The sequence below is a fragment of the Brassica rapa genome, chromosome A03, assembly GCF_000309985.2.
Source record: "Brassica rapa cultivar Chiifu-401-42 chromosome A03, CAAS_Brap_v3.01, whole genome shotgun sequence".
NCBI classification, from domain to species: Eukaryota; Viridiplantae; Streptophyta; class Magnoliopsida; order Brassicales; family Brassicaceae; genus Brassica; species Brassica rapa.
In genome coordinates this window covers 8868831-8894467 of record NC_024797.2, presented here as the reverse complement: position 1 = coordinate 8894467, position 25637 = coordinate 8868831, and the positions used below count along the sequence as shown (strand labels likewise).

The 25637-nt window shown below is 35.2% G+C and overlaps 6 protein-coding genes and 2 non-coding genes across 9 annotated transcripts; 4 read left to right on the top strand and 4 right to left on the bottom strand.

Moving 5' to 3' along the window:
- Positions 1-30: 30 nt before the first annotated feature.
- Positions 31-2449, bottom strand: LOC103857613 (CAAX prenyl protease 2). The gene is made up of 8 exons (XM_009134823.3): positions 1751-2449; positions 1423-1482; positions 1116-1322; positions 901-1012; positions 730-801; positions 582-644; positions 434-514; positions 31-344 (listed from the first exon to the last, which is right to left on the bottom strand). Exons 1-8 carry the CDS (start codon positions 1961-1963, stop codon positions 211-213), a joined length of 942 nt encoding a protein of 313 aa, XP_009133071.1. The 5' UTR covers positions 1964-2449; the 3' UTR covers positions 31-210.
- A 568-nt stretch (positions 2450-3017) lies between these two features.
- TRNAY-GUA lies at positions 3018-3101 on the top strand. Its single transcript is given in 2 exon segments — positions 3018-3054; positions 3066-3101. It is a non-coding gene; the product is annotated as a tRNA-Tyr (tRNA).
- Positions 3102-3245: 144 nt separating this feature from the next.
- LOC103857612 (1-(5-phosphoribosyl)-5-[(5-phosphoribosylamino)methylideneamino] imidazole-4-carboxamide isomerase, chloroplastic) lies at positions 3246-5317 on the top strand. Its single transcript, XM_009134822.3, has 7 exons — positions 3246-3583; positions 3653-3863; positions 3965-4050; positions 4193-4294; positions 4374-4507; positions 4600-4648; positions 4943-5317. The coding sequence occupies exons 1-7, from the start codon at positions 3425-3427 to the stop codon at positions 5126-5128; spliced, it is 927 nt and encodes a 308-aa protein (XP_009133070.1). The 5' UTR covers positions 3246-3424; the 3' UTR covers positions 5129-5317.
- A 241-nt stretch (positions 5318-5558) lies between these two features.
- On the top strand, positions 5559-8463 carry LOC103857611 (auxin-induced protein 15A). The gene has a single exon (XM_033287194.1). It carries the CDS (start codon positions 7910-7912, stop codon positions 8291-8293), a length of 384 nt encoding a protein of 127 aa, XP_033143085.1. The 5' UTR covers positions 5559-7909; the 3' UTR covers positions 8294-8463.
- A 3634-nt stretch (positions 8464-12097) lies between these two features.
- On the top strand, positions 12098-21805 carry LOC103857608 (beta-fructofuranosidase, insoluble isoenzyme CWINV4). 2 transcript variants are annotated; one of them, XM_033287183.1, is made up of 16 exons: positions 12098-12266; positions 12435-15437; positions 15552-15715; positions 15797-15915; positions 15989-16076; positions 16162-16337; positions 16430-16591; positions 16690-16725; positions 16811-16898; positions 16970-17060; positions 17219-18751; positions 19710-19718; positions 19828-20687; positions 20761-21170; positions 21266-21380; positions 21468-21805. In XM_033287183.1, exons 11-16 carry the CDS (start codon positions 18568-18570, stop codon positions 21660-21662), a joined length of 1773 nt encoding a protein of 590 aa, XP_033143074.1. In that variant the 5' UTR covers positions 12098-12266; positions 12435-15437; positions 15552-15715; positions 15797-15915; positions 15989-16076; positions 16162-16337; positions 16430-16591; positions 16690-16725; positions 16811-16898; positions 16970-17060; positions 17219-18567; the 3' UTR covers positions 21663-21805. The 2 variants fall into 2 exon arrangements, with proteins under 2 accessions (XP_033143074.1, XP_009133067.1); XM_009134819.3 differs by lacking the exons at positions 12098-12266; positions 12435-15437; positions 15552-15715; ... (2 more) ...; positions 16162-16337; positions 16430-16591 and having other exon boundaries at positions 16687-16725; positions 16970-18751.
- Positions 21806-22577: 772 nt separating this feature from the next.
- LOC117132555 (ubiquitin-60S ribosomal protein L40) lies at positions 22578-23736 on the bottom strand. Its single transcript, XM_033287193.1, has 5 exons — positions 23528-23736; positions 23366-23452; positions 23170-23272; positions 22893-22959; positions 22578-22795 (listed from the first exon to the last, which is right to left on the bottom strand). The coding sequence occupies exons 1-5, from the start codon at positions 23628-23630 to the stop codon at positions 22769-22771; spliced, it is 387 nt and encodes a 128-aa protein (XP_033143084.1). The 5' UTR covers positions 23631-23736; the 3' UTR covers positions 22578-22768.
- A 487-nt stretch (positions 23737-24223) lies between these two features.
- Positions 24224-25434, bottom strand: LOC117132553 (40S ribosomal protein S14-2). Its single transcript, XM_033287191.1, has 5 exons — positions 25276-25434; positions 25030-25149; positions 24900-24945; positions 24580-24795; positions 24224-24489 (listed from the first exon to the last, which is right to left on the bottom strand). The coding sequence occupies exons 1-5, from the start codon at positions 25276-25278 to the stop codon at positions 24422-24424; spliced, it is 453 nt and encodes a 150-aa protein (XP_033143082.1). The 5' UTR covers positions 25279-25434; the 3' UTR covers positions 24224-24421.
- Positions 25435-25555: 121 nt separating this feature from the next.
- On the bottom strand, positions 25556-25635 carry TRNAL-UAG. Its single transcript has one exon. It is a non-coding gene; the product is annotated as a tRNA-Leu (tRNA).
- Between the last annotated feature and the right edge of the window lie 2 nt (positions 25636-25637).

Below are 25637 nucleotides of genomic sequence, written 5' to 3'. Positions count from 1 at the left end.
TTGGACTGTAGATATATAGAATTTGTAGAATTTACGGTACATTACGTGTACCTAAACAGCCATTTTCTCCTTTAATTTCATTAACATTTTTATAAACAATTCTGTAAAAAAGTAACTTGATAACGGACCACAATCTGTTAAAAAACACAAATAAGACATGATTAGTGGAAACTGGAAAAAAAGAAAGATCAGAGCTATGAGTGCAGAGTATCAATTCCACAAACAATAGCCAAGCCAACACGGACAATTGTTGGTTCTATCGTTGTACATGAGAGGCTTTGTTAAAGGAAAGAGAAGTGTGACGAATCCAACCACACCGGCTAACGCAGCTGCACTCACCAAACCTGAAGAGAAGAACCCATGAAAGCATCTTTAGCTTTTATTCGTCTGCATTTGCATTTGTCACCAACATTGAAAGTTCTTTTTATATTACCTTTTCCTCGTGGGTGTAGCAGCACAGGCAATCCCATGTAATTGCAGAATATATGAGCAAACAAAGGAGCAGCGAGATGTCCTTAAAAAATATAACATAAATCATTATCAAGAACAACATTACAAGCGGGTAGTAGATGTAAATGTACCGGTTCTGATGAAGAGAAACGATGCATATGCACCAAAAACGACTGTGTAGCCAAGCTGAAGACCTGATCAAAGGGCCAAGTTAAAGCTCAGGGATGATTAGTTTACGCCTGAGACAAAGATTGTTAATATGATTATGGTTAAACGTACCAACAATCAGTGAGGCCTTGATATAGCTGCGGTTATGCTTAATGTACATTTCTCTAAAATGATTCAAGTGGGCTGCATAAAACATATAATAAACCAAAAAATCCAGCAATTTTCATCTCAACTCGAGCTGTAAAATTGTCATTCACAGAGAAGCACGCAAAGAAAACAAACCTAAGCTAAAGAGAATTGGGCAGAGGAAGATAGCGTAGTAAATCCTAAATCCAGCACACAGAAGCAAAGGTACCATACAGGCCCTGAAAACCAGCTCCTCAGTTAACGGTGCCTGCAATTTACAAGCTGAAACATATCAGAATTCGTCCGATTTAGTAGTAACTTATGCAAGGTTTTATGCAGTTTCGATACAGAGATGGAGAAGAGTTGATTACCACGACCAAATTTCGCCAAAAGGAAACATCAGAAGCACATGTCATGATGCAAGCAGGGATTGCTTGGACAAAGCTTCTCACTTTAGTAAAGAAACTACACGCTTCACCATTTTCCTTCCATGATTCCAGGAGTAACAACAAGTTCAAGACCAAAGATCCGGCATAAACAAGCGAGGTTAATAGAAGGGGATACACCACTCCTTGCCACTGGTTCCATATTCACAAACACAGTATCAAGCAAACAACCCACCTTTGCATGGTACTCACCCAAATTCAAAGATGGACTGAGAGAGGCAAAGGAACTTACAAGATGATCTTTCCTTATGCCAAAAACTCCAAGTATAACAGAAGCCTCCCAGCTTTTTATCTTATAGCAAACAAAGGAAGAGACTTTTCAGTGATTCTTGTAAGTTGTAACTAGTGATGCATAGTAGTACCACAAATAGCAGAGTCTTTTAATCTTAACATCTCTACAGCAAACAAAGGAAGAGACTTCACAGTGATACTTATAACTAGTGATGCATAGTACCAAACATAGCACAGTCATTTAATCTTAACATCTTTACAGCAAACAAAGGAGTGTGCATAGCTCAAAGTTTTAGTCTTTTGACTCTAACATTGTAAGAGAAGCTTACCGGGAGTATAAAGACTGTGAAGGCGAGAGACGCGACGGTTGAAATAGCTGCGCAGACGAATCGGCGAATCATGAAGTTATAGAAGGAAGAAGGCGACGGGAGGCGGAGGATGACGGTGGGAGCGTAAAGGATCAAGACGTAGAACAGTGCCATAACGACGCAGGAGGCCACCGCTACCGGCGTCGAGATGTTGTTGTCTCCATCGGAAGACATGTTCAGAAGGTAGTGATGGGGAGAGCTCCGGCGAGAAATCCACCGGGTGAATGTGGAAGTCACCGGCTTTTCTTCGCTGGTTGAATTATAATCCCGGCGGTTGACGAAGGAGTCTTTAGCCAATCACATCGCGCCACGGCAATCGATTGTTATTGGGTCCGTAGAACCCATTGGGCCTACTAAAATTTATGTAACAGTTTATGCAATAAACCAATTTACCTAGATAGTTATCAAAAAAAAACTTTAATTTCTTAAATTCAAACTAAAAAGTTCTAGTTAATAAGCTACTTATTATTTATTTAGTTAAGACTCTAGTAAACCATCAATTGTCATTGGTCAAGTTATTATCTTTTTTGGTTGATAATTTAAGAGTACATTTCATAATTTACTACAAAAATAAAATGAGATACGAAGTATAAACAAAAAAAAAAAATTATAAATGAAAGAATTTTTTTTATGTTTTTTGTTCATACTCCATTTCCTACCGTATTTTTGAAGTAAATTATGAAGCGATGATGGAGATACCTTTAGAACTGCAGTTACTCTCTTGCTTTTTTTATTGGTTTTCTACTCAACTCATACTCTTTGGGATGTAAATTGCTTTAAACTAAAGGAGTTTTAGCTTGATCAGATCATTTTCTTCCTCATAACGATGGGATAGTATGAATCGATCAGAGATATTCATGGATTTCTCAAATTTCTGTGTAGATCTTTTGATTGCTACAAAGTACTAATATGTATTGCGGATGATTGGTAAGCGTCAAGTAGTATAAATTATTAGCTTATATGTGTAGCAATATAACGTGGAATGTGAAGTAGAAAATAAGGTGTAGGTAACTGATAGTGACCAAAAGCTATACAGTTCGAAACAAGTTCGTTCATTTGGGTAAGGCAAAGCAAAAAATAATAGTAGTTCTGTGGACTAACTGATTTTTCTGTATACTGTCAAGGGCCCAGACTGAATAATAACGTTTAATCGTAGAGAAATGGCCCAGAATGATCCAAACATAATGTTATAAGTTTATAAATATAGAATAGGCATTACCGTCAGTGTCCGACCTTAGCTCAGTTGGTAGAGCGGAAGACTGTAGTAGTTGCTGTAATCTTTAGGTCGCTGGTTCGATTCCGGCAGGTCGGATTTTATTTTTTGCTTTCCAAATTTATTTTTGTTTCTCAAAAATCTCGTTGGTGAAGCTAACCGAATTTGAGTTCACAGACTTTCTCCTTCATCTCCCTGAACAGATCAGAAGCCATATCAAACTTAAGAGCCTTGCTCTTTCCTTTCCTATCCTCTTGTAAAACAAACTTAAAGCCTTGTCCATATCACATGACTCCACATAACCCATTCATCACAGTCTTCGGTTTACCATCTCTCTAACTAATATTACCAAACCGAGAATTAAACCGGTTTTTAAACCCTAGAAAACTAAAATTAGAACCGATCGCTGTAAGCATCCAAAGATGAGAACTTTGAGCTCTCAACTGTACTCCAATGGTGGAATCTCTCTCTTCCCCAAAAACCAAAGCTCTCCATCGAAAAAGCATCTCAATTTCTCCAAACCCTCGAGACTACAACTCATATCCGCCGTTCAGTTCCGACCTTGCATCGACATCCACAAGGTATTGATCGAATTCAAACTCACCCTCCTCGAAAGCTGAATCCTTACTCCCTGCATGTGTCTTTTGAAGGGGAAAGTGAAACAAATAGTTGGATCCACTCTAAGCGACTTGAAGGAGGAAGATGGGTCAGTCCTCGTTACAAACTTCGAATCCGACAAGTCCGCGGAAGAGTATGCGAAGATGTACAAAGAAGATGGGCTCACGGGAGGGCACGTGATCATGCTTGGAGCTGACCCTTTAAGCCAAGCTGCTGCTTTAGGAGCCTTACATGCTTATCCCGGTAAGTAAAGTAATGCCCTTTTTGTGGTTGTGTTTTTTGGTCTTACTGTCACGTTTAATCATTGTGTCGTGTAATGATAAATACAAGACGATGACTTCTAGGCGGTTTGCAAGTTGGAGGTGGAATCAATTCAGAGAATTGCTTGAGTTATATAGAGGAGGGAGCAAGTCATGTCATTGTTACTTCGGTATAGCTCTTTTGAATATGTTATCATACTGTCTTTTGTTAGTAGCAGTGTTCTAAAAATAGTTTGATTTAGGTAACGCTTAGACTAATGTTTAGAACATTGGTTAGTAGTAGTAGTCATGTTTTGTGTTGATTGTTTTCAGTATGTGTTTAACAATGGGAAGCTTGATCTTGAAAGACTGAAAGATCTTGTGAAGATTGTTGGGAAGGAAAGATTGATACTAGACCTTAGCTGTCGAAAGAAGGTGATTCTATGACCTGTTTTTGTCTTCAGTTGGATCATGTTGTTAAGTGCCTTGTCATGAAAATATCTGTTCTGCGCAGGATGGAAGATACGCAATCGTTACTGATAGATGGCAGAAGTTCAGCGATGTGTTGGTTGATGAGAAATCAATGGAGTTTCTTGGAGGGTTTGCAGATGAGTTTCTGGTGCATGGTGTTGACGTTGAAGGAAAGAAGTAAGCTTTTTGCTTTCAGTGTCTTAGAGTGGATTCGTTTTGAGTTGAAGTTAGATTATGTACTGATCTTAATACGTGTTCTCTCCCAAAAGGCTAGGGATTGATGAAGAGCTTGTAGCATTGCTTGGCAACTATTCTCCGGTGAGTAACATTCACACATTTTTCTTTATCAGAGTATCATTTAGGCTCTATAATGTTGTGGTGATGCTTTAAATGTTTATTAAACTGTTATATAACCACAAAATGTGTAGTGGCCATGCTTGAATTAGACAGAGATAGACTGGTTATTTCTCAAAACTATGACGAAATATACTATATACTCTCCTACTAATCCATGGACTTGCTAGAAAGTTTGAGTCTTGATTGCAAAATTGTTACTATCTTTTTTTAGCGTTGGATTCTGGATCTCAGATGTAATTTTTTGACCCTTGACAGATCCCAGTAACGTATGCGGGAGGGGTGACGGTGATGGAAGATGTAGAGAGGATCAAAGAAGCTGGAAAGGGACGTGTGGATGTGACAGTAGGAAGTGCCTTGGACATTTTTGGGGGAAATCTACCTTACAAAGACGTTGTGGCTTGGCATCACAAGCAAGCAGAACCCGCCTCAACTCTCCACTAAAAGTCCCACCACATTTTTCGATTTCAATGTGTTTCAATTAAAGGGAATATCATCTCAAAAGAGTAATTGTTGCTGGATATTACTTGCATGTCCGTTTCTCTTCTTCCATTTTATAACTGAAAAATAATAATATGCTGATAACTTTTGTGATCTTTTACTTATGTAGAAACATTACTCTTTACAACCTCAGAGAGTGATTCATCAAAGTATAATTCAAAGATGTAAACCTTGTCTCCGTCTCGTGGATAATCTAGCAACCACTGGTATTAAGTACTTAAATTTTGGGGGCAAAAACGGTCCTGTTGCCAAGTAAATTAGTTTAACTTTTAAAGACGATTGGTAATATACTTGTACTCGCTTCTTTGTATATTAAAACATTTCTGATCAAGTTTTACACAAACATAGAGAGTAGAATCTAGCTAGCTAAGAGGCAAAAACATATAGTCAAAGAAAGGGGCGAAAATAAATGTGTATTCAAAATTTCAAACCCAAACATATTGGGAAGTAGAGATAAATTAAAGTCAAAGACTCAAAGTGACAGAATTAAGTAGCTACTACATGTTGGAATGTAATCTCAAACTCTATTCATGTAAAGGAAAACACCACAGTCCACAAATTTCTTTAAGTAGATCACTTGAGTTTAATGGGGGAGGGCCACTAGAAGAACTTCGAGAAGCTCTACACCTTTGACTATGGATAAAGTATGGTGGTCCAGTATAGTAATGATTCTTCCACTTGTTTCTAGTTTTCCACCACTTCTCGACACTTTCCCGCTTGAAACCATCCTTTTGTTACCATTTTTGCCTCTCCTACATTTGTTTTTCCACTACAAATGAAGAATTATCGTTGAATGAAAGAGAAAATATATAGTTATCGTAGTAGGTTAATTAATATAATGTTTTTATTAATATAATGTTGCATTAGCTTATGTATTGTAGACGATTAAAGCATTGCCTTTAGGGTGTGGCTCTAGAGATGGGAAAGTGTTCAAACTATATATAATCGCATTGTCATTGTGAATTCTATGAATATTAATTATGCTTAAACTTTCAAACCAATCATGCAAAAGACCAAAATAAATCAGTTCTCAAAAAATTACTCTATAAGCCACCAAATTGATCAGTTTATATAAAATCGAATCGACAGGAAAAAAAGAAGTCACCATATATAGTTGTTTTCGTAGAAAATATGTAATTCTTCTTATAATTCAAGTCTACTTGGTTCTCTATCCTTTCTTTGTCAATCAAAACGATAACAATGCGTACAAAGACATTATCTTTGATTACATACGCGATCATAGTAGATGATGGTATTATTCTAAGATGAATATTATGTAAGTATGAATAATCAGTTTGATTACATATGTGATATGTATAAGATACACAAATTCAATGATATTTCTTAAAATCTTCTTTCACGTACCTACTTTATGTTATCATTTCTAAACCTAGTGTAGGAGGTTGGTGCTGAGCATTTTCAATCTAATCATGAACTGGCCAATAACTAAAAGATAAGAAGTTATAATAACAAAAATAGAACTTATAACCGTTTTAAAAATTGGACATAAAGTTTGATCACTTTTGTTTTATTCTTCATGCTGACCACAATGGTCATCAGGAATATGAATTAAAAAAGCAGGATCACAATAATTAACAACTAATGTTAATAGGTTATAAACAGATCATGGTAACAACTAACAACTAGATGTCGTTATAGGCTCTCGTTGTACATTAGCCAGCTTAAAGTGCCATCTTGAAAATCATTATTCTACATCTATACAAATTCTACAAATCATCTAATTTCTCGTTCTTAAAACACATGCTATAAGCTGGCTAATGTGCTATAAACTATTTTAATAGAGATTTGATAATTACGAAATAATTTTCATTTTACACAACCACTCTAACATTTGACATTTGAATTATCTCATGTTTATATAAACCCTGCACATATGTTACCATTCTATTAGATGAATTCGACTCGCATATTAATAAACATCATCAAAATATACAAGTCTTGTACACACTATCGTACGGCAATACTTTGACATCTTACCCACTACAGAATACTAAATGAACATGGTTAGATGCACATGCACATATATCAACATCACGTAGAAAATACTAGAGTTTATGTCACCATACTTTTATTTCCCTCAATTTATGTAATTAATATTCGTTTTATAGTTATGTTTATATCCAATAATGCATTAGATGATCACCAATTCCTTATTTGAAACTTAAATATATGGTCATCAGAAAATCATTAATTAAGAGTTTTCTTTTTGTGATACAACTACAAGCAATCATCTCGTTGAATATAGGGTGCCTATCCTAAATAGAGCATGACGTTTTACACTTTAAATTAATTGTCAGTGACCATATCCATATGTACTAATACGAACCTCCGTGATAAACCACCGCTTGCGTAATGTACTAAAGTATAAAAGTATTACTAAGTGCGTAAAAAGTAAAAGTGGTGCCATATTTATTCATTTACAAACTCCAAAGACGTGCTGCATGTATCACGTAACCGTGATTTGCGACGAAGATGTATGCACTTTTATTTTTGTAACTATCCTCTCCGCCAAGAAATGCTCCCCACTATTCCAAGTCAACAAAGACAAAAAGTATCGAAATAAATAAAATATATAAAGTCAAAGCTCTCCGGTTCTCGTTTTTTATTATCATACATCTAACCTTGGTATATAATCACCATCCATCTTCTTATTCTTCTTCATCTTCTCAATCTTAATAACTTGAAAAAAATAGAAAAAAGAAAATGATGGGAAAAAGAATAGCTTCCTTCAAGAACTTAGCCAAGAAAATGAAGAGCATCAACACAAGAGAAGGCGGCTCCGAGTCAACTCATAACGAGTCTCTCCTGATCAATGAGGCGGACGTCGCGGCGACTAAGACGCCTACGGGAACGTTTGCGGTGTACGTAGGGGAAGAACGCGTGAGGCGCGTGGTGCCGACAAGCTATTTGAACCACCCTTTGTTCAGGATGCTCCTTGACAAGTCACACGACGAGTTCCACTGTTTGGATCAGAAGGTTATGTTGGTCGTCCCTTGTAGCCTCTCCGTTTTTCAAGACGTCATTAACGCCATCGAGTCTTGTAATGGTAACTTCGAGTTCGGTGATTTTGTCGAGGAGTTTCTTTGACTTCTTGTGATAAAAAATAATATTTGTTGTAGTGAAAAACACCCCTTTGTTGCGTGGTGTGGATTGTTTTTTTTTCTCCTGGAATTTGTATTCGGACATATCGATTACACAATGGGTTAATTTGTCAAATAACCAAATTCATAATTAAGAGGATAACACTGATTTTGACATAATGAAGAAAATATCATTTATGCTTCAAACAATCCGGTTATACTTCTCGTAATTACAAGTTTACAAGTTATCGGTAACCAAAGAATAAGATGACCAATGGCGGAAGTAGAATTGTGTTTCACAAGGATCAATAATCATATAATCAAATGGCCAAACGTAAAATTTTATTGAACAGGTGCAGATAGAATGTTTAGACTTAGATTATGAGGGTCAATCACAAAATACTAAATTTGTCTATCATATGCAAATTGTAAGAGTATAAAAACAAAATTTGTCAAAAACTACATGTATCAATTGACCCTCCTAATAACAAGGTGGCTCGCCACTGGAGATGACGTCGACGTTTTAAAGTGTGAACACCATTAACATGTAAATTATTCCCAATGGGAGCTAAGGAGCACATCCACGTCACTTATGTATCTCCAATGTAAAACTCTATTTTTTCCTTCAAAATGGAGTAAAAGTGTAAATGGAGTAAAATTGCTTCAACCTTACTCTATTTTCTACTCCATAATGGAGTGATGAACAAACAAAAAAGAGACTACTCCATTTATGGAGTAAATTTCATTATGGAGTGAGATATGGAGTTGGGTTGGAACATTCCTTACTCCATATTCACTTTTACTCCATTTTAGAGAAAAAAATGGAGTAGGGATAGAGATGCCCTAAACAGTAAATGTGGGAATACAATACAACTATGTTACATTAAATGGTATATTCCATTTATTTACACCGTAAGTCTATTCCACGTCTCTTTACATAATTATCTATAGGATTTGATTTAACTCTAAAAAGTAGAGTTAAAAAAGATATGAAAATGAGTGGAAACAAAACAGGTGGAAAATAAGAAAAAGAAAATAACATAAACATTTTACTCTAGCAAAATGTGAAGTAATCTTAAGTCTATGTTTTTCTCTATTTAAATAGTAAGTAGAGTTAAGAGCATCTCCAAAAGACACTCTATAACTTCAAATATGAAGTTTTTTGCTCTCCAAAAAGAACTTCAAAACTTCAAATTTGAAGTTTTGAGGAGTGAAACTCTATATTTGAAGTTTCACTACTCAAAACTTCAAATTTGAAGTTTCATATTTTTATTTGCATTTTGGTCCCTACAATTATCCATCATATTTATAATTCATAAGTATTTTCTCGTTTATTGTTTTAATCCTTAAAAAATTATATATCATAAATATATTAAATTTTGTTTGCAAAATTTAAATTTTACACATAAATTAAATAAACTTTAAAATAAGATTTAAACTATTTTAAATCTAGATTTAAACAAAAAAAATATACAAAAGAAACTAATGAAAAAAAGCTTTTAAAAAATTTCATGAAGACATAACTATTACACAAATTTAAATATTACAACAACACTAATAGTCAGGTAAGTTTGATCTGAAACCTTCAAAATTTCTAAATATTGTCCAATTTGTTTTGTGTTACTGAGGATGGTTGTTGTTGTTGATGTCTTTTTCATACAATATTTTTTGTTCATATCGAATATATTCATGAGTATTAATATCATCAATAAAAGTTAGTATTTTAGCAATATTTTAATATAATATAATATAAAATTTTATTAATTAATATTGTTGTAATATGTTTATATATGTGCTAGTTATTTATGAAAGTTTGATGAATTCAAATTAGTTATGAAATATATAAGGACCATATTATAAAATACAAATAGTTTTGAAGTCGAGTTTGAAGTTTTACTTTTGGACAAAAACACTTTTAAACTTCAAATATGGAGTTTTGAAAACTTCAAAATAGAGTTTATTTTTGGAGATGCTCTAAACTGAGAAATGTAATTTCCACTTAATTGGTAAACTTTAAGTGGGATTTGGAGTAAATTTATTTTTAGAGTAGAAGTTACTCTAAAAGTACAATACAGTCGTACTCATAGTTTAAATCATTTTTTGGTTTCCTAAACTTTTTTTTCTTTTTCGTTTAGAATGTTTGGTCGCTTTAACCTTTTATAGTTCAAACATGTTTGGATGTTTGTGTAGACATTAAAGGTGTGATTAGTAATTTGAAGCTTGATTAGGGTGTGATTAGTAAATTGACAGTTTAATTAAGGAGTAAAAAAAAACGAAAAGAAAAAATGAGAGGAAATGTTTACTCTACTCAAAACAAGTGAGATAGTGTACACCATTTTTTTTAATTTATCAATCCAAATGGAAATCAATAATGGTTACAACTTACAACAGATAACTTGGACAAAAAGTTCACCCAAAAGAATCCAACTACACTTCTGAAGGATACACAACCAAGCCGCATACCCCGTAGCTTCGGACCCAATATTTGTGGTTGTCAGATACTAGTAGAGTAATAGTCCACCAATAATGAACTCTGAATCTTCCTTATCCATCAGAACAACCACTGACAGAGAAAGATCTTTGGCACCTCTAAAGAAAAAGGAGAAAAAGGAGGCTACCGAAGATCCATACTTGAGAAATCTCCAATCTCTATGGATAAGGAAGCAAAGATAGGAGGTAGATCAGTGCCGTCGTGAAGCCAAAGAATACCGTCAACTGCCTGTCCGCCTCCAAATATTTCCACCTCTTTATTGCCGTGAGCTATATGTCAAGAAGAAGTGCAACCATCAACCGAACGTCATAGAAGATCCACGCGCTGACGTCGTTCTTAGATTGCACAAGCCAATTCCAACGCATCAACTTTCTCAGCTCGCGAAACTGATAGAGCTTCTCCCGAGTAGCAAATCTCTCTGGTGAAGAGACCACAAAAAGCCAACTCCGAACGGTGGTAGATAGAGATATCTCTCTAGACGCCGATAAAAAGAAAGCTTTGACTCTATTGCCCCACTCCACCGCCTGCCTTAACATGATAACCACCGAAAGTAAGAGTTTGACTCAATGATGGAGGTGATAACGAACAAAGAAGATGATAACTGAAAAAAAAACGGAAAAATAGATGAAATTCTTACAAACCCTTACCGACCTCCACACACCGGCAAAAGAGTCGGACACCGAAAAATCTCGGTTTATTAAGGGCCTGACTGGTTTAACCGCAGCGGTTGCGGTTGCGGTTGCGGGAGTTTGCGGATGCGGGTGGTTGCGGTTTCTAGCGGTTTTAAGAGATTTGTACGACTGGTTCTGCGGTTAAAAATTGGTGCGTTTGCGGGATACTTATGACTGGTTAACTACCAAGTGCAACAGCGGTTAAATAATAAATTAACAATATTTACATTTTATACAATTATAAAAATATCAAAAATAATAATATTATAATAAATATAAAAGTTATATTTAGAAAGTTATAGTTTATTTTTTTTTAAATATAGAAAATATTTTTATTTTAAAGTTTTATAATATTAATTAAAATTTAATAGATATATTTTAGCATTTTTATAATTCTAATTTAATTTTTTTATTGAATATTTTTATTTTTGTATTTATATTGTTTTGGAAAAAAAGAAATTTTTTTTATCCTCCCGCAACCGCCCGCAACCGCAAACGCTAGCTGGAACCAGCTTTTGAATTTATGAGGTTCGGAGCGATTTGGAGCGGTTTGGAACGGTTTGGAACAGTTTGAGCGATTGTTGCAAAACGCCAACAACCGCTACCAACCGCAAAAGCTGCGTTTGCGGGTGGTAGCGGGAAAACCAGTCATGCCCTAAATCGTCGGCAAGAAGATTTTATTTTAATTTTTAAAGTTATTGGTTTTCAGACTATAATTTACACTATTCTCAACTGTATTCGGACGAAAATAGTTGAAATATATATTAATCTAATTGGAAAATGTGTAGAAGATTATCCAATCATACTCTGAGAAGAAGGTAGTGAGAGAGAGCAATTACAAAAGGAGGTAGGTTGTGCCTTTTTATAATAAGTTTGAATAACAATTCTGTTTCTTATATTACTGAGAAAGAGCAATTATTTGTTTCTTTTGACATCTAACGTTTACATACTTCTTATACTACTGAGAAAAAGCATTTTTCTTCAAGGTAATTGTTCTTGGAATAGCAAGTTAATTGTTAACATGATATGCCACATCTTATTTGTCTAACCATCTTGTCTAAAATGTCTAATTAAAAGTTATTGGTCTTATTTGTTTATTTTCAATTAAACATCTTGTAAAAAATGTGTATTTTAACATTACCAGTCCATCACTCCTTGTAACCAATATCCATAACACATCTAGTTCCTGAAACACTAATATTTGAATTGTATGAAAAATCAGTGCTGATCTTTCAAGGTATTATTAGATCAGAACCATTTTATACTTTTTGAATTTCCTGTGCTGAAGATTTGGGTTGGGTTTTAAGAATGCTCAAGTCTTAAGAATTTACTTTTTCTCATTCCATTTTTATTAGTGATTAGCTTAAAATAAATTCTGAAACCTATGCTATGATGAAGAAACTTATCCCAGAAAAATAGTTCAATGAACATTTGAAAATTTATAAACATAAAAACATAATGTGTTTAGATTAATAGTAGTAAGCTTGAAATAGAAGTTTAGTAGGTAATACTTTGTCATCAGTGCTCATAGACGACTATGTAGTGGACAAAACAAAAATCTATCTTTTCTTTATCAAGAGCTCAGATTTACACTAAGCGATTTCCATCCCCAAGCATTATTTGGGCATATCATCAATAGAACTCCAATACATTTGGTCATCTCTACAAAGTTAAGTTGGGAATAGTTTGAAATAAAAATCCAAGTTTATTGTTAGAAACCACAACCTGAATACTTTCAAAATATTAAATAGATTTCTTCTGATTATATGTGATATTTTCAAAATTATATGTTTTAAAAAAGTATTCGGGTTTAGTTTTCTATTCGTAAAATTTGAACAAAATCTGAACCATTAAAAGGTTTAACAAATATTTCTCCCATTGCCTTAGGTGTTAATTTAAGTATTTTATGTTTTCTAAATTTAAATATCATACATACATTTCTATTACAAAAAAATCAAATTTCCTAAACCTCTTCTAAGGTATATACTATATGTCTAACATTAGAATTTAATGTTAACAGGAGAAAGGTAACGATTGCGACATGACTCGAGAGGAGAGGACGTTTCATGACTGAAGCCATAGTGGCCCACTGCACGTGCAAACCAAATTTGGATGCTTCTGTTTGGAGTCGAGCGTCGTCTTCGATGGTTCAAATCTAAAAGTTAACAAAACACAATTGCCTTAGGTGTTAATTTAAGTATTTTATGTTTTCTAAATTCAAATATCATACATACATTTCTATTACAAAAAAAAAACAAATTTCCTAAACCTCTTCTAAGGTATGTATATTAAAATTTAGAATCGTTTTTGAAATTACAAAATAAATTCTAAGCGGAAATCTTATATATTAAAATTATCAATTTTGAACAGTTTAATGTTTCAACCCATTATCTTAAGCATTCATTTAGATATCCTATATTTTCTGAATTTAAAGACCTTACTGATATTTGTGCAAACAAATAAGATTTCTTAGACAATTATCTTCTGCACGATTAAATGAATATATATGTAACATTAAATATTGTTCCATGAATGTCCACAAACATTATAAATATCATGGTGAATTATGAAAAAAATCATGGATGAAAACAAAAATTATGTAACATTAAATTTTGTGCAGCGAGTATCAACAATAATTTTGACTATATACTAAAGGATTCAATTTTACAAAAAAAAATCATTTTAAAAAATAACATATTTTACATTTTAAATGCATTAATCAAGTGTGGCAAGCTGAACTTGGTTGACTTGTCAGGATCAGAGGCGGGTAAGAGGCGTTCTCACTGTTTTTGAGTTGTACCAATTTATTTAACTACAATTAACTAAAATCCACTTCTTTTTTTGGTCAAACCATGCAACATTTATATATAGAATGTATGCATTTCTCCCACTATGCTAACCTAGCCGCACCACTTTTGTCAAAGGTGATTAGATGGTTTTGTTGTTGTACTTGTCTTCCTTCCTCTCTTTCCTCTTGAACTCATTCTTCTTTTCTTTCGTTCCTCTTTTCTTTTTCTTCGTCTTGCATAATTATAATATGTTAGTGCATGGAGGAAGAGACGACTCAGAGCTGCCGCATCTTACTGTTCTTCACTACCGGAAAGCCATGCCATCAAACCGGACTGGAGTTGTCATACATCACCGTAGGAGGAGTCGTGCCATCGGAAGCCATCATTGATGCCCTTGCTAATGGTATACAATGAAGAGAAGTTTTGATGTTGACCGTTGGAGGCTTGGAGCCTTGGAGGAGCCGTGCCATCTGAAGCCATCATTAATGCTCTCGTTTTTGATATGATATACAATGAAGTCGAGCAGTTTTAAAGTGGAGGAAAGAAGTACACGAACCGGAGCTGTTACTGCCAACCATCAACATGCACCACCGGACGTGCATCTCATGCCACCGGAGAAGTAACTACGTTACTATAGCCAATGGTCGAATATCAACGTTAATGAAGAAACAGAACACATCAATGGAGAGAGTCAAAGAAAATGATTAGAAGATGAGAGGAATAAACCATGGTTGATAGTTTACAAAAAAAAGAAACCACTGTTGATGAGGAAAAAGAATGAGTGGACCCAAGTGTTTTTAGATTGGTTGGTTGAAGAAGTAAAAGACAAAAATTCATTAAGGGTATAAGAATAAATTCACCTGAATCAGTTCATATAGATTAAAATAGGTAGTAAGAGATTTTTTTTTTGTCTTTTGGTCCATATTAGATTAAGGTCCGATCATAGGCGGGTAAGAGGCGTTCTCACTGTAGCCATAGATAGAATAATTGGAGGGGTGACTGATGGAGTGCTTTCACTCAGCTAATTAGAAATACTCGCTAGAGAGTCTTCTGCTCTGACTCCTCTGCTTGTCTACTACAGTATTACTCATATACTTTCATTTTTGCTTGTTTTGTACAGGTTTATGCTTCCCGTGAGAAAAAAATGGTGTTTATATGCCAAAAGAGAGATATTATCAAGAGGAGGAGAGTAAAAGAAAGGTATTGAGTTTCTGAGAACAATTCAGATTTTTCTTAAGTTAAAGGAACACAGTGTTCATTTGACATATAATAACATGGTAACTTCATGGAATCCGTTGCTTGCTCCTTATGTAGGAAATGGCCAATGGCTGAACAGATTGAACAGATGGGTGGTCAGATAGAAAATTAGCAAAATGTTGGGTTCTTCTTCCTCAATGTCAGAAATGGCTTTTGATTATTTGTACACCGGTCAAGAGCGGGAGTACTCTGATCTGACTAGCAGGCTTGATAGCACTGAGGTATTGGTTCATTCCTTTTGATGTCCCTTTGTGCTTTATGCCTAAATCAACATGCTCTGATACTTTTATCATGCTATACAGAGAAAAACTTGAGCCAAACGAGCAAAATGCTTGCTTCCACAAACAAACGAGGAATTGGAGAAATCTCAATATGCCATGAAGGAGAAAGATTTCATCATTTCAGAGCAGAAAAAAATCTGGTACTTCTCTAAATTTTTACTCTAGTTAAGTGCTTGCAAAATTAGTCTCTAACATGCTTCCGCATTTTGCCAGAAAATATACTTGTTCAACAAGCTTGCATTTTAAAATCCAACTTAGAGAAAGCTACTAAAGACAATGCTTCACTACACCAAAAAAATTGGTCTGTGTATTTACTAATTTGGCTGCCTTTTCATTAGCAATATCATAAGAATTGTTACCTATATGTTCTGTTTAATGCTGTGCAGGAAGAGAGGACTAGCTCAGTGCGGATAACAGAAAAGTGGTAGACAATTATCAAGCAGAGCTCTCTGAACAAATCTCGAGTCTATTCAATATGGTTGCTTCATGTCTGTCCCAGCAAAATGCACACCTTCAGGGTATTAATAAACTGTCCCAATCTCGTTTAGAGGCACACAATAAGGTACCAGCTGTTTTGTTCTTGTCTGCTGAAAATGGTTAATGTTCTAATAGTTGTCTAGCTTTGTAACACTATCTGAAAATTTATTTGTCCAGGCCGTTCTCGAAATGAAAAAGAAGGTTCAAGCGTCAAGGGATTTATATAGTTTTCACTTGGAGGCAGTGCAGAATATAGTCCGCTTGCACAAGGCAAACTCGAATGCTTGTCTTGAGGAGGTCTCAGCATTGACGACTTCAAGTGCATGTTCCATTGATGAGGTAAGCCTTTGTCTTGTGGATTTCAGTTTCTTGCTTCAGGGGATGAGACAACATCGTCGTTATTTGATGAACTTCATAATGCTCTTACTTCTCACCAGGGAGAAATGGCTCTCTTTGCAAGGGAACTGAGACAGGTTAATGCTCTGAGATATAACATAGAGTTAGCTTATGCATATTTTGGCCTTGGACGTATACAAAAATTGTTTTCATAAATCGCAGAAGTTCCACACGATGATGGAGAAAACACAGGAGATGTTTTCAACATGATCATGAAAAATCTAATGAAACTTTTCAACAAAGATACATGGTAAGTTGACCCTCACAACTCATGACTCTCTTCCCTCTCAAAGAATGCTATTCTTATTTGGTGAACCGCAGGAGTGTGAGCCCACAGGGACAACTCCGTTGTAGGAGTGAACCGGATGTCCCAACCAAAGCCACCATTGTACAGAGTGTTATTATGATACTGGTAATGGCATATCTGGCTTCAATATCAAGCTTTTGGTACATTTGACCATTCACTTTAGAAAGTGAAAACATCAAATTAAGTCGAGTTATATACATATTTTTCATTCATGTTTCTTCAATCAAATATATGGTAACAATTAGTTAAAGATGTTGTGTTAGGCATTAGCCTCATATAGAGCCAACCGGAGACTGGGTGATAACTCATGCAGGTTTGTATACACAAAAGATGCAAGCTGTTCTGTTTCACAATTTCAGCAACGGCATCATGACAAGTAGCCTAAAAGTTGTGCAAGTAAGTTCAATGCTAAAGATGTTAACTTGAAACTGTGCGAAGAATCTTTGCTCACTTTTGGAGTTATGATGTGATGGCCTGCTCTAGTTAAGACAACTTGCTAAAATATAACTGGTCATTAGGCTCGTTATGTCTCTAGACTCTAGTGTTGTCTCTGTGTGAGTCTGGTTTAAACTGGTTCTTGATTTAGATCGATCTACGGATACATGCATGTCAACTTTAGTTTTTTTTTTTTGCATGTCAACATGTCAACTTTCAAAGATATTGATAATGTTCATCTATAGTTATCATACGGATACCTTGTGTTTCAAGTTTTTTTTGTTTAATCAACTATTGTAACCTTCATTTCATTTACGTTAAATTATTATAATGTTCATCTATAGTTATTAGTATATCTATTTTATAATTAAAAAGTTTCAGTCCTTAAACTTCTAATCTCTTCAGATCAAAACATGATAGAATTATTCTGGTTCAACCTTTTTTTAAAACTAAAATTGCGGTTCAACTTTCTTCCTCCCAAAGATTAACATATTAGCATCTTATGATATATATAATATACATATATATATATATATATATCAAGGCTGGAATATATATATATATATAATTGTACCCAAGAAACAAATTCTATTATGACAGCAAATTCTATTTACATATTATATCAAGGCTGGAATATTTAATCTATCTATAATATATCATACCCTTTTTTATATAAATAAGAGTTTGAAATGCAAGCTTGATACAAAATATGTTCACTTGTTCAAGTAAACAAGAGCAGATCGACATGCTGCCATAATTAACTTCATTATTGTAGAAGTTATAGTAAAATATATCAATTCACGTGAGCAACGGGTCGTCACATAAATCATGGAAATATAATCCAATAATATTGGTGAACTAATATATTTATCAAACTTTGGATAACTACACCTAAGAGATCTCCTAGAAAGAAGGAGTAAAGCTGTCGACCAAATAAATTCAACTTCAATTTGGATAAGAAAAGTTAAAACTTAAAATCAACCTGATGTATATCTTTCTAATTATAGTTTATAGTAAAAATTCACTAAACTAACATTATCCCAAAAGTTATCTTCCTCCTCATCCTTAGCCTATATAAACACCACAACAACTATATTTTCAGTTATCCATTTCTGGATACTCAACTTCTACACACAAAACTATCAAACATCACTTAAATCCTGAGTTTTTGGATCAAATGGGTGTCTCAAGTATTATTTCTGTGATGTTATTGCTTGTACTAATCAATTTAGGCAATAATATCAAAGGAATTGAGGCTTTTCATCAAGTTTATGAAAAATTGCAGTCTCAGTCAGTTGAGTCAGTGAATCATCTTCACAGATCCGCTTTTCACTTTCAACCTCCAAAGCATTGGATTAACGGTACATTGATGATCTGTCCCTCTTCATATATAATTTATGAAATTGGATTAACGGTACATCGATGATCTGTCCCTCTTCATATATAATTTATGAAAGCATTTGTTTCCTTAGATGTATGTTTATAACGAATTTTGCTTTGATGCTTAGTTTTTAGGTTTTTTTTTTTTGTTTTTTTTTCTTGTTCTGGTATTAGGGCTAATTCCACTACGACGTTATTTGCATAGCCAGATTAAAAACTCTTCATTTTCTTTCAAATCCAATATTTGCATGTTATACTAAAACCGGTGTTTCAATGAACGAAACCATTTTTTTTATCTGAAAGAAACAAAAGTTCCCGTATTCTTTAGGAAGGAAACTTCCCTCCGTTATTATATTCCCTAACAATCCATGTATTGATATATATATATGCGTGTGTGTGTCAGTGTGTGTTTTGAGAAAAGGGTTATGGGGTATAAATCTAAACTTATTTATTTATGTAATTTCTAACGGAAAAAAAATGTGTTAGTATTAAAGTCTTAATTAGCTTTAGAAAATTCATATGCACCAAAAGAAACATATCATATATCACGTGAGAACGCAGCCATGCTTATTTTTGTATAAAATGTATGCTTTATAGTTATCTGTGATTGTGTGGCCATGTGTTTCTGTAAATATATCTTTTTGCCAAAAGGGAAATTCTGTCTCTGCGTGAAGATAACCATTATCTAGTAATAAGTAACTATAACTACCAAGATACGGCACTTCGTATAATATATATTTTGTTGCACTTTATCCTCCTTTATTCACATTTTCTTAATTTCATCTACAAGTTGTGTTCTACCAAAGACTTTCATGTGATTCTATTGTATCGTATATCCTCTTATCTTATCTAGTTTCTTTAAAAATCTAAATTTTGATGACTTGACTAACCTTTGTTTTCGTGTGTGTTTCCATGTGGCATTCTCGACCATCCCAATAGATCCAAATGGTGAGTTTATCAGATAAGTACTTGTATAATTCTATATATTCTTATGATAATTGTAGTACATTGTTATTATATGTAAAATAATCTTAATCTAGGTGTTTCTGGAACGCAGGTCCATTGTACTACAAAGGTTTCTACCATCTCTTCTACCAATATAACACCAAAGGTGCAGTTTGGGGTAATATTGTGTGGGCGCATTCGGTTTCAAAAGACTTGGTGAATTGGGAGGCTCTTGAACATGCCATCTATCCCTCCAAATGGTTCGACATCAAAGGTACATGGTCCGGTTCAATAACACTCGTACCGGGAAAAGGACCGGTTATCCTCTATACCGGCATTAACCAAAACGAAACTCAAATCCAAAACTACGCAATACCGAAGGATCCCTCGGACCCATACCTAAGAAAATGGATTAAACCAGATGATAATCCGATTGCAGTGCCAGATTATACCATGAATGGTTCAGACTTTCGTGACCCAACCACGGCCTGGTTCTCCAAAGATGGACATTGGAGAACCGTCGTGGGGTCAAGAAGAAAGCATAGAGGAATCGGATATATCTACAGAAGCAAAGATTTTAAGCATTGGGTCAAAGCTAAGCACCCTATCCACTCCAAAGAATCCACCGGTATGTGGGAATGTCCTGACTTCTTCCCGGTTTCCACAACCGATTTTGAGAACGGTTTGGACTTAGATTACGCCGGTCCAAACGCTAAGCACGTGTTGAAAGTTAGCTTGGACATGACACGGTACGAGTATTACACGCTTGGCAAATACTATCCTAACAAGGACCGTTATGTACCAAACGGTGAATCGCCAGATGGCTGGGACGGTTTAAGATTTGATTACGGTAACTTCTATGCCTCCAAGACATTCTTTGACTACAAAAAGAACAGAAGAATCTTGTGGGGTTGGGCTAATGAATCTGACACCGTTGAAGATGATATATCCAAGGGCTGGGCTGGTCTTCAGGTTATATATCTTAACTAAACTAATAATTTAATTAATTTTCAATTTCTTTTAAACAATTTTTGAATAATTATAGGTAATTCCAAGAACGGTGCTTCTTGACTCAACAAACAAGAAGCAATTAGTGTTTTGGCCTATTGAAGAAATAGAGTCATTAAGAAGTAGTTATGTCCGAATGAACAACAAAGACATCAAGATGGGTCAACGCTTAGAAGTAAAAGGAATCACTCCTGCTCAGGCCGACGTGGAGGTGACATTCAACGTTGGAAGTCTAGAGAAAGCTGAGCCATTCGACCGGAGCTACACATACAAACCGTTAGATTTGTGTAGAGTGAAAGGCTCGAACGTGACAGGTGGTGTAGGACCTTTTGGTCTGATCACATTCGCCACTCCTGATTTAGAAGAGTACACTCCTGTCTTCTTTAGAGTCTTCAAAGACACTTCCACAAATAAGCCGAAGGTTCTCATGTGCTCCGATGCTAGACCGTACGTTTCCACAACCATCTATATCCTTAACATATATATATATATAATATTCTTTCATTTAAAGATTTTAACATCAATGTAACATATCGTTATAGTTCGTCCTTAAAGCAAGACAGGGGTCCACTCAAACAAGATAGGATGTATAAGCCACCATTTGCTGGTTTTGTGGATGTTGATCTAGCTGATGGAAGGATCTCTCTAAGGAGTTTGGTATGTATAACGATATTCATTTTTCATATATTTTTAGTTTGTTTATGTAAATGTAATGTAACATAAAATTGAATTATGAATTTACAGATTGACCATTCGGTAGTAGAGAGCTTTGGAGCGTTAGGGAAGACAGTGATAACGTCAAGAGTGTATCCGATAAAAGCAGTGAAAGAGAATGCACATTTGTATGTGTTTAATAATGGAACACAAACTGTGAACGTAGAGAGTCTTGATGCTTGGAGCATGGAGAGGCCTTTGGAGATGAATAATGGAGCTACTTAATTATAGATCCTTTAGCGTTGGTTAAAATAGAGAAAATTTGGAGCTTTCTGTTTAGCAATTTGATTAGAGAAGTCTATGCTTTATATATGGACGTCTTGTACCTTTCTACTAATCACTCAATAAAAATAATTTTAGAATGCAAACCAACAAGAATCTTTCAAAGTGTTTTAAAAGGCCCATGACGCTTTTAAGGCAAGGAACTGGAGCCTTGCGCCCCAAGGCACTCAGTATTTAGATAGACTCTTTCTTTTATTGAGCAACAGTAATAGATAGACTCTAGAAGAACTTATAAATGCAATGGTATTTGAGTTGAAGTAGAAACTGTAAAAGAAGAACATGAACACCGCCAACACTTAAGCCAATCATTAAAATACAAAACAGGAACTTGAAAAGTGAAAAAATAAATTAAAATCAAAGCTAAAACTCCTAAAATCTCTAATAATTAGATTTTTCGGGAGAGTGTAGCCAAGACTTGTAATATTTTTGTTCAGTTTTCAACAATGACATGTTAACAAGTCCATTGATCGAGTGTTTTGTTGTACAATCTCAAATGACCACAGTTAAAATAAATGATGGCAATGACACGTAAGGGCATCTCCAACCCCACTCTATTTTTCACTCTAAAATAGAGTTTAGAGTAAAAATGCTCCAATGGTACTCTATTTTTCACTCTATAATAGAGTAAAAAATGGGTTTACTCTATATATAGAGTAAGTTATTTTTTGTTTGTTCATCACTCTATTTTTCACTCTAAAATAGAGTACCATTGGAATATATCACAACTCTATTATAGAGTCACTCTATTTTAGAGTAAAAAATAGAGTGAACCATTGGAGATGGTCTAAGCCGTAAATTACTAGTGCTGTATGTTTTGCTATGGTTTCAAAAACGTTAACCTCTAAGAAAATTAAGGCATGACTTTGATCCACTAGGATTAAAATCCACTAAAACAAGTTTGTGACACAGTTTCGAATTTTATATAAAATGCCAAAGAAAATCAGAATTACTAGTGAAAAATCCACATAAACGTGTTTGTGTCAAAACAAAAGAGATGAAACACACAAAACATAACATAGATAAACGAGCCTCCGGTGAAAAAAAACAAATCACTTGATCTTCTTCTTGGGCCTCAACTGCCAAAAAAAAACAGAATCAGAAATCAATACCTCATCACAAAAACACAACTAAAAATAGTAAAGCAAAGAATCAAAAAGAGACGGAAGCAAAAACCTGGTTGCTGTGGCCACACTTCTTCTTCCTGCAGTTCACAGCCCTTGGGTGCAGACGAGCGTAACACCTAAAAACAAAGATATAATAAACTCACACAAAATCACATAAAAGAAACCACTTTATCCACAAGAACAGAGGTGTTAACGCTTATTAAGATACAAAAGAGCTAAGATCATGGGTTCACAAAAAATGATCAACACAACATCACTCAACCCATTACTCCAATACTAAACTAAACTCATCGAAACAAAGAAAGAGGTAGGAGTGATGAGCTTACTTGCGGCAGATCATCTTGTCTTGATTGTACTTACGAGCCAAAGCCATCAAAGACGGCTCAATGATACCTCCCCTTAGCCTCAGGACAAGATGCAGAGTCGATTCTGTTTACAACCCAAAATAACAGAGCACTGAATTAACATACAATCATATGTAAAAGTAATCAACACTAAAAGAAGTGTATTTTAAAAAAAAACCTTTCTGGATGTTGTAGTCAGCCAAGGTACGACCATCTTCAAGCTGTTTTCCGGCGAATATCAACCTCTGCTGATCCGGAGGGATTCCTGAAAACAGAGCAAACCGGATCAATAAGAGATCATCATTTTCAAAAAAAAAAAGACGAGAGAGAGTGAAGGTACCTTCTTTGTCCTGGATCTTGGCCTTGACATTGTCGATGGTGTCGCTGCTCTCCACCTCGAGGGTGATGGTCTTGCCCGTTAGCGTTTTCACGAAAATCTGCATCTTCTCCGCCGCAAGAGCCTCTAAAAAACAGAGTTTGCTTTGAAGAGTAATGTTTATAGTTTGTCCTTCATTTCTAGGGTTTTAATGTTGATCATTTAGATGGGCCTTTGATACTAAAGCCCATTAACTTATGGACAAGAAGTTGGGTGAATGTTGCTTTAGCGACTCGATTAGCATGACCTTAACCATCTTTGTTATGTAACAAATTTGTAGATAGATATCTACTAGCTTTCAATTTTTTTTTTCATTTTTACAAGAAGTTGTTAACTCAATGGCGCATACTTTGTGTCATTAGAATAGAGCCTTAAGTAGTATTGCTTTCTTACAAATTTATCTCCATATGTTACTAGTCGTACTGTATGCTCCCCTCAAAGATAGCGTTGGATGCTTTGAGAACTTTTTGGTGAAGAAGACATGAAACCATAGGTCTTGGTTTGTCCGCATAGAACATATTGGGTACTTGCACATGACAACTACAAGTCCAAATAACTCAACTGACAATTTATTCATGTCTTTGTACCAATCATGAGCTCACCATTGAAACACTAACAGAAATTGAAGAGTACATGCAAATGGCTGGTATTGAACCGATATTTTGTCTCACTAATTCAGAGATGAAAATTATGGCATTTTAAAATAACAATTGAAGTCATTCGCGAATGCGACTAATCATAGCAGAAAAATGTTGTTCCACAATTAACAAAAGCATTCAACTTCGAAACTCTTTCAGAAAACTCAAGAAAACATTCTTCTAACGAAATGAAATAAAGAGCAAAGAAAAAGCCAAAAACTCAGAGCCTCCTTCCTCTTCTACCACCCTTTCGGCGGGTACTGTCCGTTGGGATCGGAGTAACATCCTCTGCAACAACAACAACAAGAACCACAATGTTAGAAATGCCCAAGACACATAAAAACCAATTCTTAGTTGAGTATAGGTTATGCAACTTACCAATGCGGCCAATTTTCATGCCAGAACGGGCAAGAGCTCTAAGAGCGGATTGAGCACCAGGACCAGGTGTCTTGGTCTTGTTTCCACCAGTGGCACGGAGCTTCACGTGCATAGCGGTGATTCCAAGCTCCTTGCAACGCTGAGCAACATCTTGAGCAGCAAGCATAGCTGCATACGGTGAGGACTCATCCCTGTCAGCTTTCACCTTCATTCCACCTAACCCAGCCAAACAAAACATTACACCTATTAATCGTATTCACACAAAGAGTGGTACTCTAAGAGACTTAAGTAACATCATTATAAATCAAACCGATGCTTACCAGTGATACGGACAAGAGTTTCACGTCCAGACAAATCAGTAACGTGCTGCAAACAAAAAAAAAAGTAAATCAGATACAATGTAAGCTTCCTATACACATGAAAATGGACAAACTAGTGAGAGAGAACTATAATGAAAGTGTCGTTGAAGGAAGCGAAGATGTGGACAACACCGAAGACTTGCTCTCCATCACGAACAGCTGGTCCAAGTGTCACTGTCTCTTCCTTTGGCTCTCTCGTCTTTCTCCTCGACTACACAACGCTAAACTTTATTACTATACATAGAATCACAGCACTATAGTCATTCATCAAAGATCATAACTTCCAATTAACACGAAACGAAACTCTTTCTGGTCAAATCTGAGAGACGAAGCTTACCATGTTTTAGGGCAAGAATCGGATGTGAAAGATCGTCTTTCTTCCTGTAGTTGCGCCGCCGATGCAGAGATTTGGCAAGAGGGAGAGTAATCAGATATCGAATTTATATTAGGGTTTATGACTTCTCTGAGTGAGCTCGATAAGCCCTTTCCAAATAAGTATTGGGCCAAATCTTAACTACTGGGCCAGCCCAATGTGTCGAAGCAGATGAATCACTCGCTTGTTGATACCTAGGTAACGGCGTCGTTTTCATGATTTGAAATATTAAAAAAAAATATGTTGACAGCTGTGGGATGTGAACCCACGCCCTTTCGGACCAGAGCCTAAATCTGGCGCCTTAGACCACTCGGCCAAACTATCAG

Coding starts and splice junctions, on each gene's coding strand:
- LOC103857613 (XM_009134823.3), bottom strand. CDS start 1,963: ATGTCTTCCGATGGAGACAACAACATCTCGACGCCGGTAGCGGTGGCC. Junction 1,013..1,115: donor TTTGGCGAAATTTGGTCGTG/GTAATCAACTCT, acceptor TGTAAATTGCAG/GCACCGTTAACTGAGGAGCT. Junction 515..581: donor GTTTCTCTTCATCAGAACCG/GTACATTTACAT, acceptor ATATTTTTTAAG/GACATCTCGCTGCTCCTTTG.
- LOC103857612 (XM_009134822.3), top strand. CDS start 3,425: ATGAGAACTTTGAGCTCTCAACTGTACTCCAATGGTGGAATCTCTCTC. Junction 4,051..4,192: donor GTCATGTCATTGTTACTTCG/GTATAGCTCTTT, acceptor GATTGTTTTCAG/TATGTGTTTAACAATGGGAA. Junction 4,649..4,942: donor TGCTTGGCAACTATTCTCCG/GTGAGTAACATT, acceptor GACCCTTGACAG/ATCCCAGTAACGTATGCGGG.
- LOC103857611 (XM_033287194.1), top strand. CDS start 7,910: ATGATGGGAAAAAGAATAGCTTCCTTCAAGAACTTAGCCAAGAAAATG.
- LOC103857608 (XM_033287183.1), top strand. CDS start 18,568: ATGGGTGTCTCAAGTATTATTTCTGTGATGTTATTGCTTGTACTAATC. Junction 21,171..21,265: donor ATGTGCTCCGATGCTAGACC/GTACGTTTCCAC, acceptor ATATCGTTATAG/TTCGTCCTTAAAGCAAGACA. Junction 21,381..21,467: donor GGATCTCTCTAAGGAGTTTG/GTATGTATAACG, acceptor ATGAATTTACAG/ATTGACCATTCGGTAGTAGA.
- LOC117132555 (XM_033287193.1), bottom strand. CDS start 23,630: ATGCAGATTTTCGTGAAAACGCTAACGGGCAAGACCATCACCCTCGAG. Junction 22,960..23,169: donor GACAAGATGATCTGCCGCAA/GTAAGCTCATCA, acceptor CTTTGTTTTTAG/GTGTTACGCTCGTCTGCACC. Junction 22,796..22,892: donor AGTGTGGCCACAGCAACCAG/GTTTTTGCTTCC, acceptor TTTTTTTGGCAG/TTGAGGCCCAAGAAGAAGAT.
- LOC117132553 (XM_033287191.1), bottom strand. Junction 24,946..25,029: donor CCTTCAACGACACTTTCATT/ATAGTTCTCTCT, acceptor TTTTGTTTGCAG/CACGTTACTGATTTGTCTGG. Junction 24,796..24,899: donor AACTCTTGTCCGTATCACTG/GTAAGCATCGGT, acceptor TGGCTGGGTTAG/GTGGAATGAAGGTGAAAGCT.